At 34.7% G+C, this 13,593-nt stretch overlaps 2 protein-coding genes across 8 annotated transcripts in view; one reads left to right on the top strand and one right to left on the bottom strand.

The window, feature by feature from the left end:
• The window catches only part of ASB3 (ankyrin repeat and SOCS box containing 3), a 93,512-nt gene that overhangs the window by 8,563 nt on the left and 71,356 nt on the right, over positions 1-13,593 (top strand). The window contains exon 1 of one of the 3 annotated variants that reach the window (XM_027131657.1): positions 3,422-3,448. The exons of the other annotated variants lie outside the window; for them this stretch is intronic. The gene's annotated coding sequence lies outside the window, so the exon portion shown is untranslated. Of the gene's footprint in view, positions 1-3,421; positions 3,449-13,593 lie in introns of those variants that run through there. 3 annotated transcript variants of the gene reach the window in all.
• Positions 5,361-13,276, bottom strand: CHAC2 (ChaC glutathione specific gamma-glutamylcyclotransferase 2). 5 transcript variants are annotated; one of them, XM_027131665.1, is made up of 3 exons: positions 13,003-13,271; positions 8,202-8,237; positions 5,465-6,622 (listed from the first exon to the last, which is right to left on the bottom strand). In XM_027131665.1, exons 1-3 carry the CDS (start codon positions 13,135-13,137, stop codon positions 6,227-6,229), a joined length of 567 nt encoding a protein of 188 aa, XP_026987466.1. In that variant the 5' UTR covers positions 13,138-13,271; the 3' UTR covers positions 5,465-6,226. The 5 variants fall into 5 exon arrangements, with proteins under 5 accessions (XP_026987467.1, XP_026987466.1, XP_026987469.1 ...); XM_027131668.1 differs by having other exon boundaries at positions 8,197-8,237; positions 13,003-13,077; XM_027131667.1 differs by lacking the exon at positions 13,003-13,271 and adding an exon at positions 12,796-12,914.

Raw genomic sequence — 13,593 nt, 5'->3', positions numbered from 1 at the left:
ACCTAATTAGAAGTAATTTTTTTGGGAAAAGATATAAAGCAGGTAATTTAATTTTCACAGGCCTATAATATGCAAATGTATTTATCTTGCCTTCTCAGTTAATAGTTTGTGAATAGAATTCATAGTTCAATCATTTCGTTTTGCTTGAAACTTTGAAGACATCATTCCTTTGCCTTTTACCATCTAGTATATCTGACGAGAATACTAAAGCCAGTTGATTCTGCTTCTTTTTTGCAAGTAATATACTTTTTCCTCTGGAATGTTTTATTAGACTCTTTTTCTTTATCATTGGTTTTATCATACTTTATGAGAGTATTTCTTTCTAGATGTGGATCTTTTTTCATTTATCCTTCATTGCACTCCATGAGTCCCATTTGTTCACTTATTAAATTTTGTTCTCCTTCATTTTCTCTTTTCTATTCAGAATACCATTTAGATAGATTCTTCCAAACAGAGAGAAAAAGGACAAAAAAAATTAGGTAATGTGGAAGATCAATTCAAGAGATCTATTTCCTTTGACTATCAGTTCTCCTTTTTGAATATCTTTCGTCAGTGTTTCTTTTTTTTCCTGTTTCCATAGTTTCCAGTTGCTCATTTTTAATAGATGCAATGTCTTCATGAGTTTCTTTGAGGATAACACTTACAAACTTTAAACATCTATAAGTTTAAAAGCTCTGCTTCCTTAAGGTGAGTTGATTATTTTCATCCTTTTGTGCTTTTGCTTTTCCTCTTCCTCAAAAATTAAAAAAACAAACAAACAAAGGATTCTTGAACTCTTTGTAAGTGAGCAGGGTATCAACTGTTGTGCCTCACTTTAGAGTCCATGGGTGAAATGCAGGAAAACAGCTGCCTCTTCCTCTTCTCCCTCCACCCTGTGCCCAAGTAAGGAAGGCTTTGTTGTGGAGCATGAAGATGTTCTAATGCTTTCAGGGTAGATTGTTAAATTAAAAAAAAAAAAAAAGTTGTGGTTTTAGCTGAAAACCAGCATTGTTGCTCCTAGACATTCTGTGTGTAAAGGAGTAAGATAAAAGGTTTGGCTTGGCTATCTAATATACATATTATAAGAATCCTGATTTTTGTCCTACAGCCCCTTTCTGCTGTATCTAGGTTTGGTATTTCTTCAGACTCTGCTGGCAGGAAAGGCTTCTGCATGGCTGCAGCTTTCTTGTGTGTACACATGCATATAGGTACACCTGCATGTTTGTTCTAGACTGTGGTTTTCTCTGCACTGGCTTAATCCTCAATATAATCCCATCTGCTCTCCTTCTAGAATGCATGAATGCACTTCAGTGGGATTTTGCTAGGAAGTGGAAGAAAATGCATATGCTTTAGTTTGTCTTACACAAAGTAGGTAATTGATAGGTATATGTTGAATCAATCAATCAATGTTGTTGAGAATATTGGGCAAAACACATCTGTTTAAATTTTAAAAAATTATGACTTTAGAATACGGGTAATTAAATGAATCTTTTTAAAAAATTCTTTTAACTTTGTCCTGTTTCAGGAAAGAATCTCATTGGGGTTAAAACTTACCAGTGGAGGTACAAAATGAAAAACCTGCCATCTCCCACTGTTTTTTTTTTTTCTTTCCCCAAAATTAAAGACCTTAATTGCATTTTGTTCCTTTTTAGTGCTTAGCACAGTGCCTGGCATGTTGTAAGTATTCAATGATAGTTATTATTAATGTTTGTTTAAGTTAAACTCTTTTTGTCTCTCATTGGGGAATAATATGTGTAAAGTACTAGGAATAGATTTTGGCATTTATAGTAAGTGCTCCATAAGTGTTAACTACTATTCTTTGATACATGAGCAACAATTTATTTTTTTCTGTGAAGCTTTCTCTGATCTTATGTCCCAGCCTTTCTGGTAAGTAACATTGATTTGCTTGCTTGTGTGTCTCTCCACCAAATGTGGTTCTTGATAGCTGGGAGCTATCTTTTTTATCTTAGTAGTCTTGCTGCATAGTGATTGCTTGCCACCTATCATTAGTCCCTCTTTTTTGCTAGGTCTTAATGGTTGAGGATGATGGTGTGACTGGAACATGGGGGATGTGCACTAGTGGGAAGTGAAATGTGACAAATATGCTGACACCAGGTTGTATGTAGCTGAATACCAGATTAAAGAATTTGAACTTTATTTTGTATGCCCTGGGAGGCATTTTGATTACTGACTAGATTAGTTTCATATTTTAGAAAGATAATTCTGAGTACAGAGAAGAATATGTGCTGGAAAGAAGAAATAAGATTGGAGGCAAGCAGAAGGTGTAAGAAACTCTTGGCTCTTGCCGTATTATAAGGTTCTTATTTTAGTTGAGAAACGTTGCAGCTCATACTTGAAGGATAGGTCTTACCAACACATAACTTTTAAGTCATATCACAGATAGGCTTCAGGGCTTCCCTGCTCACTTTGCTTTGAGTTATATAAAATTTTAAATAAAATGCTAAAATTTATTATAAACAAGGAACACAACTACATTTTGTAAAAATTGTGAAAATATTTTCTGCAAAAGCCTGTGAATTGGTGATATTTTAAACTTGTTTGTTGTATTTTCTGTTCTGTCCATTGTTCAACATTTAATGTGTGTCATGTACAGGGAAGTAATGTGGGACAACAGTTTTCTTTGGGAAAGGAGATGAATTATGTTTTTAATACACTAAGTTTCAGGTGTTTATATAGCTCAACTGGAGGTACCTTACATATAAGACGTATAGATTTGTAAAGAGTTTGAGGGAGTAGGCTAGAGATTGGAAGTTTTCTAAATAAAGATGGTAATTGAAGCCTAGGGTTCGATGACTTTGTGCATCTGATAAACAGTAGTCAAAGATGTAAATAGAAATGCAATGAAATGTTCTGCTTTTTTGGCCTTAGTGATAAAGTCTCTAGTGTCTGATGTGTCAGAGTTGTAAAGAAGAATGAAGGACTGAGATCTTTGGGTTGAATCAGAAAGGGGTCATTGGAGACCTGAGACTACACTGATTGGTTAGAGTACAGCAGAGTAAAATTAGATTGGAGGGACACTGAAATGAGTTGATAAGGAAATAGAACACTGTAGTTTAAAAATTCCTGCAAAGGATAGGAAAGCTAGAAGAGTGAAAGAAATTGTAGGGTTAAGTGGTGGTTTTTCCAGATGTATGTGCATTGGCTAACCACTTATAAAGACAGGGAGGTTCAGTACAGTTAAATAAAACTACCCAGAACTATACTGAACTATATAATATTTTAAAAACTACCCAGAACTATACTGAACTATATAATATTTTAAAAAGGTAAAATGAACATTAAGAAGAATTAAACAACCCTGAAATTCAGTAAAGCTAATTTTCATCATATAAATTTGACATTTAGAAGAATAATTTCAGTACTTTTTCAGGAGTTCAAATTCTTTGAAGAGTAGCCACAGGATTAAAAAATCATTTGCTAATCGTTGAATTTTTAATGTGTGCCTAGGGTGAGTTTATTTTAAAGTTTTAGAAATTCATAAAAATAGATTGTTAAAAGCTGAATAAATTCATAGAAAATATAGTCACAGTATTTTTGTTGAAAAAGATAGGCATAATTGGAATACCCTATTTGATACGTAGATTTCGATGTGATATGATGAGAGGGAATTTTAAGCACATTTATCATATAACTGACTTAGAATCAGGGATGTAAATTATAGGAGGATGATGCTTACATTTATATTCACAACTCTTCCAAAGTTATAATTTTAAAAAGATATGTTTTTATGGAAAAGAGAAATCTAATATAATAGAATAAAATGTTGACTATAAAATGTTTTAAAATCAGTCTTGAAGGAATAGATCACCTTCATGCTTTCAAATATTCAGAGTTGACATCACAGCAACCTTCGTTTCCCTAAGTGATAACTTTTTATGTATGCAGGTGGTATCTAGACTGTGCTTACAGTTCTTGGTAGACTGAAGAGTGAATGTGTTATTTGTTTGGGAGTGGGGAAAGGAAATATAATAGTGGCCTGGAGTAGGAGTAGAAAGACCTACTTTAAAAAATCTACTCCATTAGAGATTTACATTAAAGGTTTATTTTCTCTATGTAGGGTTTACATTCATACTTTTCTTGAATTCCTAAAACTGAACACCTAGCTAATAAGATTTATTCTCTGAGGAATGAGAGTCTGAGTTATGTGTGTGTGATGAGGGCAGAATGAGAGAGACTGTTTTGAAAGTGACCTCCAAGGGCTATAAAGAGACTTGCAGTTTTGCTAACAAAAATGTTATGCTCTAGATAACTTAGTACCTTTATGATTCTTACTAGCTTGTGGGCTCCAAACCCTAGCTTCTCTCTAATTCAGTATTGTTTATCTTCTCCATTTTAGTCATGTTTCTCTCCATCCCACTGAAAATGAAAGGTCCCTGTCCCTGGGCTATTTGGATCATGGCTTCCCTATAAATATTGATGGTATACCACATGTGTATTTTCTAACTAACTTCTAACTGAGAGTCTAGAAAGACACATAAATGGGGAACCCAAAGTAATCCCTCTCCCTTGATATTTCATAACATAGTTATACATTAAATGGTAGAAGAGTCACTAAGGCTGGATCTCTGAATACACCTATGTGATTCTGAGCTATGGCATGTGAATCTTGGATAGGCTCATTATATTTGTGGAAATCTGTATGCATCTATCAAAATTAACATCTCTATGTAACAAGTCACGTACTATGTCGTTACACAAAAAGTTAAATCTTGTTTACCTCTTGAAAAAGAGATGCAGGTTAGTAAAGACAGTTAAATTCAAGTGGATTTTTAAATATATTGTAGAAAGATCTTGTGCTTTAGCAGAGACATGGACTTCTGCTGCTTACTAGATGTGTTAATTGTGTGCAAGTTACTATGGAAACATGCTCAGAGGATGATTCTGTATGTATAGTGCCTAGTACATCCTTATGAGGTATTCATTAATGAATGTTAGTATTCTTCCTGTTGTACAGGACAAGTGAAATGCCTTCTAGAAAACTAATATTGAACATGTTGGAAAATATTTAAAATAGTTATGTAGCTGAGTAAATTATCCTGAAAAGGACTACTGTTCCTACTATGTAGGACAGCTTTATTTTACTTTACATGAAAAACTTCTGTACTAATTATTAGTTTCACATTAGACTTAATGTGATACTGAAATTCTTTTCATGTTGACTATATAACAGAGACTATATGTCCTGTTGAGAAGGATATCACCTATAATAAGAATCTGATTAGTTTGAATCAAAGTTACTTTTACATGAGTTAATAATGCACATATATGTTTCCTACTTGAGTAGCATCATCAACACTATTCAGTGGATACCTTTAGGTGACAAGATGTAAGAAGGAAAAAAAAAGCTGTGTAGCAAATGATCAGGTAATACCACTTCTTTAAAATATTACGATTCTAAACACCATTTCAAACAGCAAACTTTCATTATATGTTTCTGTTAATTTGTAATATCAGATAGCCCATCTTTTTTTTTTTAAGTTTCAGTATAAGATTAATACAAAGTGAGTGACAGACTAGACTACATTGTTAGTAGACATGATTTGTATAATTTGTGCTTTTCTTGCTGAAAGGGTTTTTTCCATGTAGTAAAATACATTTATTCAAAAATGGAGAGGTATAGTACATTATAATTCCAAGGAAATTTTTATATTAAAATGCATATTTTGGCTTAAATTGGAAAGGATTTCATTTAATACCTACATAAGGAGATTCACATTCAAGGCCCAAATCTTACCTATATTACCATACGTTTCTAATTACATGTTATTTTAAGCTTATTTATTTTAAACCATGATTACAGAGTTGATGTATGGGAATATATTGAAGGTATAACCTTATTATATTTACTGGTCTTTTGGTTTAATTCTCTACAACTTCAAAATAGTACTGTGGTATGAAATAACAGAATTATATTTACTCAGGTAAAAACAAGTTCTGAACTGAGTCCTTCATCATATTTTTCTAAAGAACTCACTTCTCATGAGCAAGTATTTAATATCACATAGCTGGAAAATCATTATATTATTGAAACAAATTTTTTCTTTAACTATACCCCAATATCTTGAATATGTATGTGTTTCAGGCCACTTGCAATTAAACTATAAATTTAGATGATATCTTGACTACAACATTAAACACAACTAAGATTTTCAAGTAAACACGTTTACAAATCATAATGCTATTGTGCTGTTCTCTGAGGACTAAAAGCTCTGCTTGTTGGGAAAAGTCAGTTAGGTCTTTTTAAGCAATTGAAGTTCTGTTTTCCTTCTAAACGTTCCTTTACTAATTTTTCCAAAGAGAAAAGATGCTCATCTGCATCTTCTGGCACAAGGCTTCTAATGGAATTTGCAAGTTCAAAAAGATATTCTGTATTTTTTCCACTTGGACCAGCTGCATTAAAAATTTGTTCAGCAATGTCTTCCAGAGGTGCAGGACCAAGATAATTAGGATTATCACATGTTCCAATATATAGCAACACAGTGAATGGTTCTGTTGTGGAATCTTTTGGATAAAAATTGACTGTTGTGGTCCTGTAGCCTCCTTTCTCTCTGAAGTCAAGGTATGCTTTTACTTCTTCTTCCTTTCCTACTGGCAGTCTGTAAGCAACACCCCATACACAACCCTGTTGAAAAATGAAAAGAATATATTATTTAGTTTTTACAAGGCTAAAATAGGTGAAGATATATTATGATGTAAGAAAATATCTTGTATATTCTTAGAAATCAGTGCAGTTTTGCCTCACTTAATGTGCACCAAACAGGTATATCACTAAACAGTAAAGGAAATCAGCATTTTACATTCTTCAATCTGAATAAATGATTTCCTTGTATACCAGGATATTTATCTTTGTTTAAGTTTTTCAAATTTTGTCTTTTAACTAATGGGACTGAAATTAAAATACCAGGTCTTCAATTAGTCATTAAATATAGTTCTAAAGCTTTAAATCCATAAACATTTCACTGATGGTATAGGGGCAGCAGTTTCCAAACTGCTTCAGGGAGTGTTGTAGCCACCCTGAAGCCTACTTCAGGGCTTCTGGATATAAGTGTTGGCGTGCTGGCTGGGAGGGGTTTGACCCCCAACCCCCTTCAGCTGCAGGTGAGTATCACTTATATATTTGGTGTTCCCTTATTTGCAGAAAGTGTTGTGTATTTTAAAAGCTCTGTAATAAAGTAATCAACTATTAAGGCGATAGGTTCATTTATCTGTTCATTTCTTCACTGCCTAAACTTTCAAATATCCTTTGTAAATTACTCCATCCAGAATACTAAATGGCAACCTCTTTGTCAAGAGAGCCCATGAACAGTGTCAGTAAAAGCAGTGTACTTCAGCTGCAAAGATTCTTTGTAGTATTAATAAAATATCTGTGATATAAGCAAGATTTATAGTTTGTAACACAGATTTTCTAGTTTCTTGACAACCTTTAATTATTAACTTGATTATTAAACTTTAGGTTGCTAAGCATCTTGAATAAATTAACATTCTATAGAAACAAAGTGGTTTTATTAACTCTAATTAGGAGTTTTACCAGTTTGAAGCCATTTTTATAGATGCTTTTCCTAATGTAAGTTATGAAAGCGTTTCATAATTTCACCATTCATCTGCTGTTGCTAGCTGCTTGATTTTATATATCAGAGTCCTTTCTAAAGTTAAATATTTAACTTCATAATATAAAATTTGGATCTCAGTAAAATGATTGAAAATATTTAAGAAACAGAGAACTACCAGGTAAATAAAAGTTTTCTAGTGCTCTAAACTTTAAAAAACCTCTTGTGCTCTTGATAAAATTAGGCAGTAAAGAAAGTGATAGTTCATGACTGGGATTTTTGCTGAAATATTAGAATCCTAGCAAATGTGAGGAAAGCTTTAGGGTTTCATTTGATTCTTAGTGGTAGTCTGTCTGAGGGCAGGCTCCATTAATTTCAAAGGAGACCACAAAATTCTCAGTCAATAAACTCATCAAGAAAGGAAAAATGGGACTATATGCCATTGTTTTTTTTGTTGTCTACCTTGAATTCTGTATTTCAGCTTTTCCCAACAGATGAAAAGAAATACAACAAATACAGAGAGGAATTCTAGACCCAGTGTAGTTCAAATTGTCTGTGATGACTGCTAATAAAATTTCATTGATTATTAAAACTGAGAAACATCTTAACATTTTATGATTAAAGACTATACAAAAAAGAATAATTATACCATACCGCAGGATCTTCAACAAGAGTCACAACTCTTCCAGGCTGTTTTAAAAAAGTAAAAAAAAAAAAATATTTTTTTTTCCCGAATTAAAGTTCAATAACTGAGCATTAGCAACTTACTGTTGACATGGAATATTTTAACTTTGTTTGCTCATACTAAACACTTTTTCAAAAGTACTTATTTTTTATGATAAATTTTAAAATGAATTAAGAGAGTCTACCTTATCCAAATTATCTTGGCCTTTCTAAAAGATTCTCTTTAATTTGTATATAACAGGTATATTATGTTCACTTAGAATGGATATATTAAAAAACACACACATGTGACTAAGGCTCATCTAAAATGAAAAGCAAAAGGAAGAAGCAATTATAAATAAATGTTGTGATCACTTTTTTCTCTTCAGGAAAAAAAGATTGCTATAGTTTCACTGAGGAACAAAACATGACATTCCAGGGTGCTTTCCTATTGGGAAGTGGTTCTCAAACTTAAGTGTAGATCAGAATTACCTGGAGGTAGTTCCTGATTCTGTAGGTATGGAGCAGTCTAAGAATTTGCATTTTTTTTTTTCAAATACAATTCCTACCTGGTGCCAAAGTCTGTGTCTACTGACATGTTATCATTAGTGAGAAAGTTGAGTTGTAAGCCACAATTTTACCTACTTGTATGCCTATTGTGTGGCACATAGCGAACTTACATCATTCAGATATTTGTGTCATCCTTGTTGCTATTCCCTTCTAGTCTTTGTCCATTTGTATAGGTAATTCATAATCACGGAACACATAGAATTTTGGATTATGTTTTTTATTTAATTATATTTTACTGTTTGTCTTCTCATCCATTTTAATAGTTGCATAATATTCTACTGTCAACTATAATTTAAACATTCTTGTATTGTTGGACATTTATATTTGACTTATTTTCTATTTAAGATAATGCTAAAGTGAGGATACATATATTGGTGTGGGTCATGTAGCTATTGCCATGTTACCTTCAATATCAAAGTGAATATGGAGCTATTTATTGAATACCCATTCTGTGCTGTAGAGAAGATAAAACCTTGATTCCTGCTTTCAAGAGCTTATATTGTAATTCTGGAATATGAACTTAACATGTGAAATAGGTAGAGAATACTTAAGGGCTATGATGTATACTATTTATTAAGTGCAGTAAGAATTCTGAGTCTTGGGTGGTCAGAAAGAAGGACAAAATTCTGGCAAAAGGGCACTGTGACTCATGATTTATGAGTGAGGGTCTAGAAGCAAGATTATACCAGGCCAAGTGTCTGACTTTAGCAGAGGGTCCTCCATGTATGGAAGATGACTCAGAAACATAACTGGAGAAATAGGATAGAGTCAGATTTGAGATTGGAGTTGAAACTGGGGGTCAATGGAAAAGAAGAAGCCACTGAAATTTGGGAGAAAAAGGAAATGAAGAGCTACTGTAGCACTTGAGTAGTAGGTGACTGGCATGATAAAAGAAGTGCTTTGGGAAGATGGTGTGGTAAAGTATATAGTATGCACGTTCAAGTGCGAAGGAGGTGGACTGTGCGTAAGAAATGTTCGTGGTGGAGGGGACAAGTTCTGCATTCCACCTTTTCTTTCCTTCCCCTTTCACCAGACTAGTCACCAATTTTTGGTAGCTCTATCTTCTGATTATCTTCTGAATCTGGTTTCTCTTCATCCTTCAGTTGTCTCCTTAGGGATTTCGCTGCCTGCCTCCAGACTGTTCTCTACTTGGCCCTAGATTGACTTTCTGGTGCAAAAATTGGGCCACTCACTTCTGTGCTTTGAATTTTTCAGGGTTGTAATATTCTACAGGATGAAATAATTATTTTGCATGAGTTAACTACAAACCTCATTTCTTAACCACTTTCCCTCTCAAGCTGTAATGAATTATTTATAACTTCTACAGACACTTACATCTTTGGATTTACTAGTTCCCAGTGTGGAATGCCTTTCCTTCTTTAGAATCCCTTGGATATCCTCCCACCACTCTCTCCATAAAGGCTTGGCTGTCTGCCCAGATGACTTTGCAGCAGCTCCTTCTAAACTCTCATTGCTCCTTTTATCCATTTCCCTTATAGCACTTATCAGGTATTGTTGTTTGCATAGGTGTCTCCCACTTACATGTGAGTACTCAGTAGTAATTGTTGAAAGGAGGAGAGGTAGTAAAGTCCTCGATGTAGGTGGTGGCAATTGAAACAGAAAACAAAGAGCATATATAGGGAGTCATTAAGGGAAAATAGATTTGTCCCTGTGACTGCTTATGGATGAAACAGACATTGACTCTTGGCACTACTGATATATTGACTCAGAAATATTTTCTAAAATTTAAGCTGTTTGTCCCTAAAATAAAATATATTATTGGGAAACAATGTAAATTTGTAAATGCACTTAAATGTGTTTTGGGGGTATTGAAACTGAAGAAGGGGTCTTGGAAGCTGAATGGGATTGGAGTATGCTGTGAAATATGAGTCATGATGGGTGCTTTCATTGGGTAATGAGTAATGTTTCTGATCTACATCTAGAAAAGTGAGGGATTTAGTAAATATTCATGATTATCTCTTGTGTTAAAATGTTTTCTCTTTTTGAAATTGAAATATATTCTTTCTGATATGAAAATTTTTTCACATTTAAATAAATCCTTAATTTGATGAGAACTGGCAAGTTTTGTTAGAAATAAATGAGATGCTTAATTAAACTTAGGAAGATACTAAAGTTAAATGAAGCTAAAAAGAAAGCATAATTTAGTAAAGAAAGTAAGTTTGGTATTTTTCCTACAAATGTCACATTGCACTATGTGGAAATGAGTCCAACATTTGTTTAATAATATCACGTTTCATATGTAATGATCATATGCTCACTAGAAGCATATGTTGCTGTAAAAACATAGTCCTATATAGCATTTACGTTATTCTAATTTGCTAGATATTCTGTAGCCTTTTATATTCTTGTTTGTCAGACAGTTAATATTTATAAAAGGCTGGTGATCCATTATAATAAAAAATGTGAAGTAAGATAATGTTCTTTCCAGTTTTCTTAATAGAACATTATATTTAGAAAATGTTTAGTGCCTTAGGCTTTCCTTTAATATGCTAGGATGGATTCTTTAAATAAAAGTAGGTATCAAACTATTAGCCACTGCAGTTTTTTTCCCCAAATTTCCTGCCCTATATTTTAGTATATTTAAGTAAAAAGAGAGATATTGGCTTTTATAGCTACCTTCTTTTTTAAAGACTCATGAACTGTTGTATTGGCATGACAGTTTCTTATCGGTTTGTTTTGATGGTGTACATAACTCATTATGCTGTGTACCAAACAAACATTTTGGTTGAGACTAGAGTAGTAAAATATGCTATATAACCGTGCTCGTAAGTAATTAATACTTGGTCATTGAAATTGAAGCCTGGGTTAAGGCATTCTTCTTCAGAATGGCAGTTTTAAGTGCCCATATCGGACAACTCAAAAGGCATTTTATTTAACTCAGTTCTTTGAAGTCTTAAATATTATTTTATAACACTCTTGGAGATACCTTGGCCATGAAGTTTCTGTTGGCCTGTAAATGTGCATTTGTGGTAAATCAGCCCTCTGTTTTCAAGTCATCTGTCTACCTTAAAGCCAAATTCTTAATTCACCAACTCTAGTTGAGGTAGAACAGCTTTTAACTTTTTGTGATTTCCATCCTATGTCTCATTGATGAGCAGGTGCAAACTACAGCCTTCCTGTCTTCCCTTTTCCATGATGCAAGGCTACAGGTATTTCTTTGGAATTAACCTCAATCTCTTGCTACATCTGATTTCTAGCATTTTAGATATTGTGCTTTTGAGCCAATATTAATTTCTTTTTTAAAAAAGTGGTAATCAAGCTCATATAACTCTCAGAGTATTTTAGAGAATATGTAAGCAATTAAACACTTTGTACTCTTCTAAAAGTTAGGAGGTTAACTATAAGAAGTGTTCAACTTATCCAAATTATCAGTTACTCAAAATTTAGTTTTCCTTATGGATTAGTTGTTTTGCAGCCAAAATGAGGCTGATTTGCATAAGCAGAGAGCTCTTACTCTCTTTTCACATATATTAAGATAAATGTCTCTGCATGGCTGACTGAAAAATGGATCAAAGAACTTACATTTTGCATTTATAATTTAGAGGAGAACCACTGAGAAAAAAACATTAAAATAATGCTGGATATAGTATTGGTACTTTGCTATTTAGGTAACAAAGCGGGACTCACTTAACTTGGGAAGTACCGGACAACCAACGTGATCAAAGTAAGGTAATTTTGGAAACTAGTTCTTCTGTGACCTTAGGTGTCATAAAATAAAACCTTTGGAAAGATACTAAAAAACCCCAGAAATAACATGCACGTTTAAACTCAGACCAGTCAAAGCCTGGCAGAATGCAGAAATGCCAATAAACTTAATTGCAAAAAAGCTGAATTTGCTAGTTGATTTTAGTATTTCAACTCCGTGGTGACAGGAAGGTTTATCTTCCCACCTTTTTGGGGGGGGCAGTAGTTGCCAAGAGATGGGGTCCCCTCCCAGCACGTTAGCCTTGTGCGAGTTTACGCCCACGCTTCTTCCTCTTCAAGAACTACCTACCACCAAGCATGTCAAGTGGCTTCGGAAGGACTGCCTTTGGTTTGAGAGGGAGTCGGGGGCAGGTGGCCGAGGAAGGTACACAGAGAGAGGTAGAAGCATTATAAACTATTTCATGAGTTTACTCGGCCGTTGGGGTGTTAAGTCCCACAGGAGATGGGGAGCAGTGAGCCGGGGTCAGTAAGTGTGGGGGACTGGTTAGCGCCTCACCTTGCCGGGAACCCCGCGGTGGTCGATGCTGCCCTGCCAGAAGCGTCTGCTGTAGCCTGAGATATATCCAACCACCTTGTCCTGATAGGGGAAGTCCACCTTCCAGATGAGGGACCCGTAACCAAAAACCCACATCCTTCCCTTGCTCTTCCTCCTTGGTGGCGGCGGCGGCTGTCCCCTCGGCGTGGTCTCTGAACTGCAGGCAGGGACTACAGCTTTCCGGACGCAAGAAACCGGCTGCGCAGGCGCAAAGTCTGCACTCCCTGCTTGGGGACGCAAAGCACACTGGGACTTGCAGTTCGAAGAATGTTTTCCTACTCCAGCTCAGTCAGTTATTATTATTATTTTTTTGCTTGCTTAGGGTATCCGGAAGCATTGACTTCCTCTGAACTAAGCAATGGATTTTTTCAGCAGCCTCTGTAAATCACCCTACTTTTCCTGAGGTGCGCGTGGTCAGAGGACTACATTACCCACAGTCCTTTTATGGGTTTTGTGGTTCTAAGATTGGAACTGTCTTCTGTTTTTCAAATGCACAGAGGAAGAAGAGAGAGGGTGGGAATCGTGGCTGGTGTGGTCTAGATACGGAGGCGA

This window comes from Aethalodelphis obliquidens, unplaced genomic scaffold (assembly GCF_003676395.1).
Source record: "Aethalodelphis obliquidens isolate GAN/ISIS:26980383/991018 unplaced genomic scaffold, ASM367639v1 scaffold40, whole genome shotgun sequence".
NCBI classification, from domain to species: Eukaryota; Metazoa; Chordata; class Mammalia; order Artiodactyla; family Delphinidae; genus Aethalodelphis; species Aethalodelphis obliquidens.
Note: the sequence above shows the minus strand (reverse complement) of the source record. Positions and strands in the feature narration are given on the sequence as shown.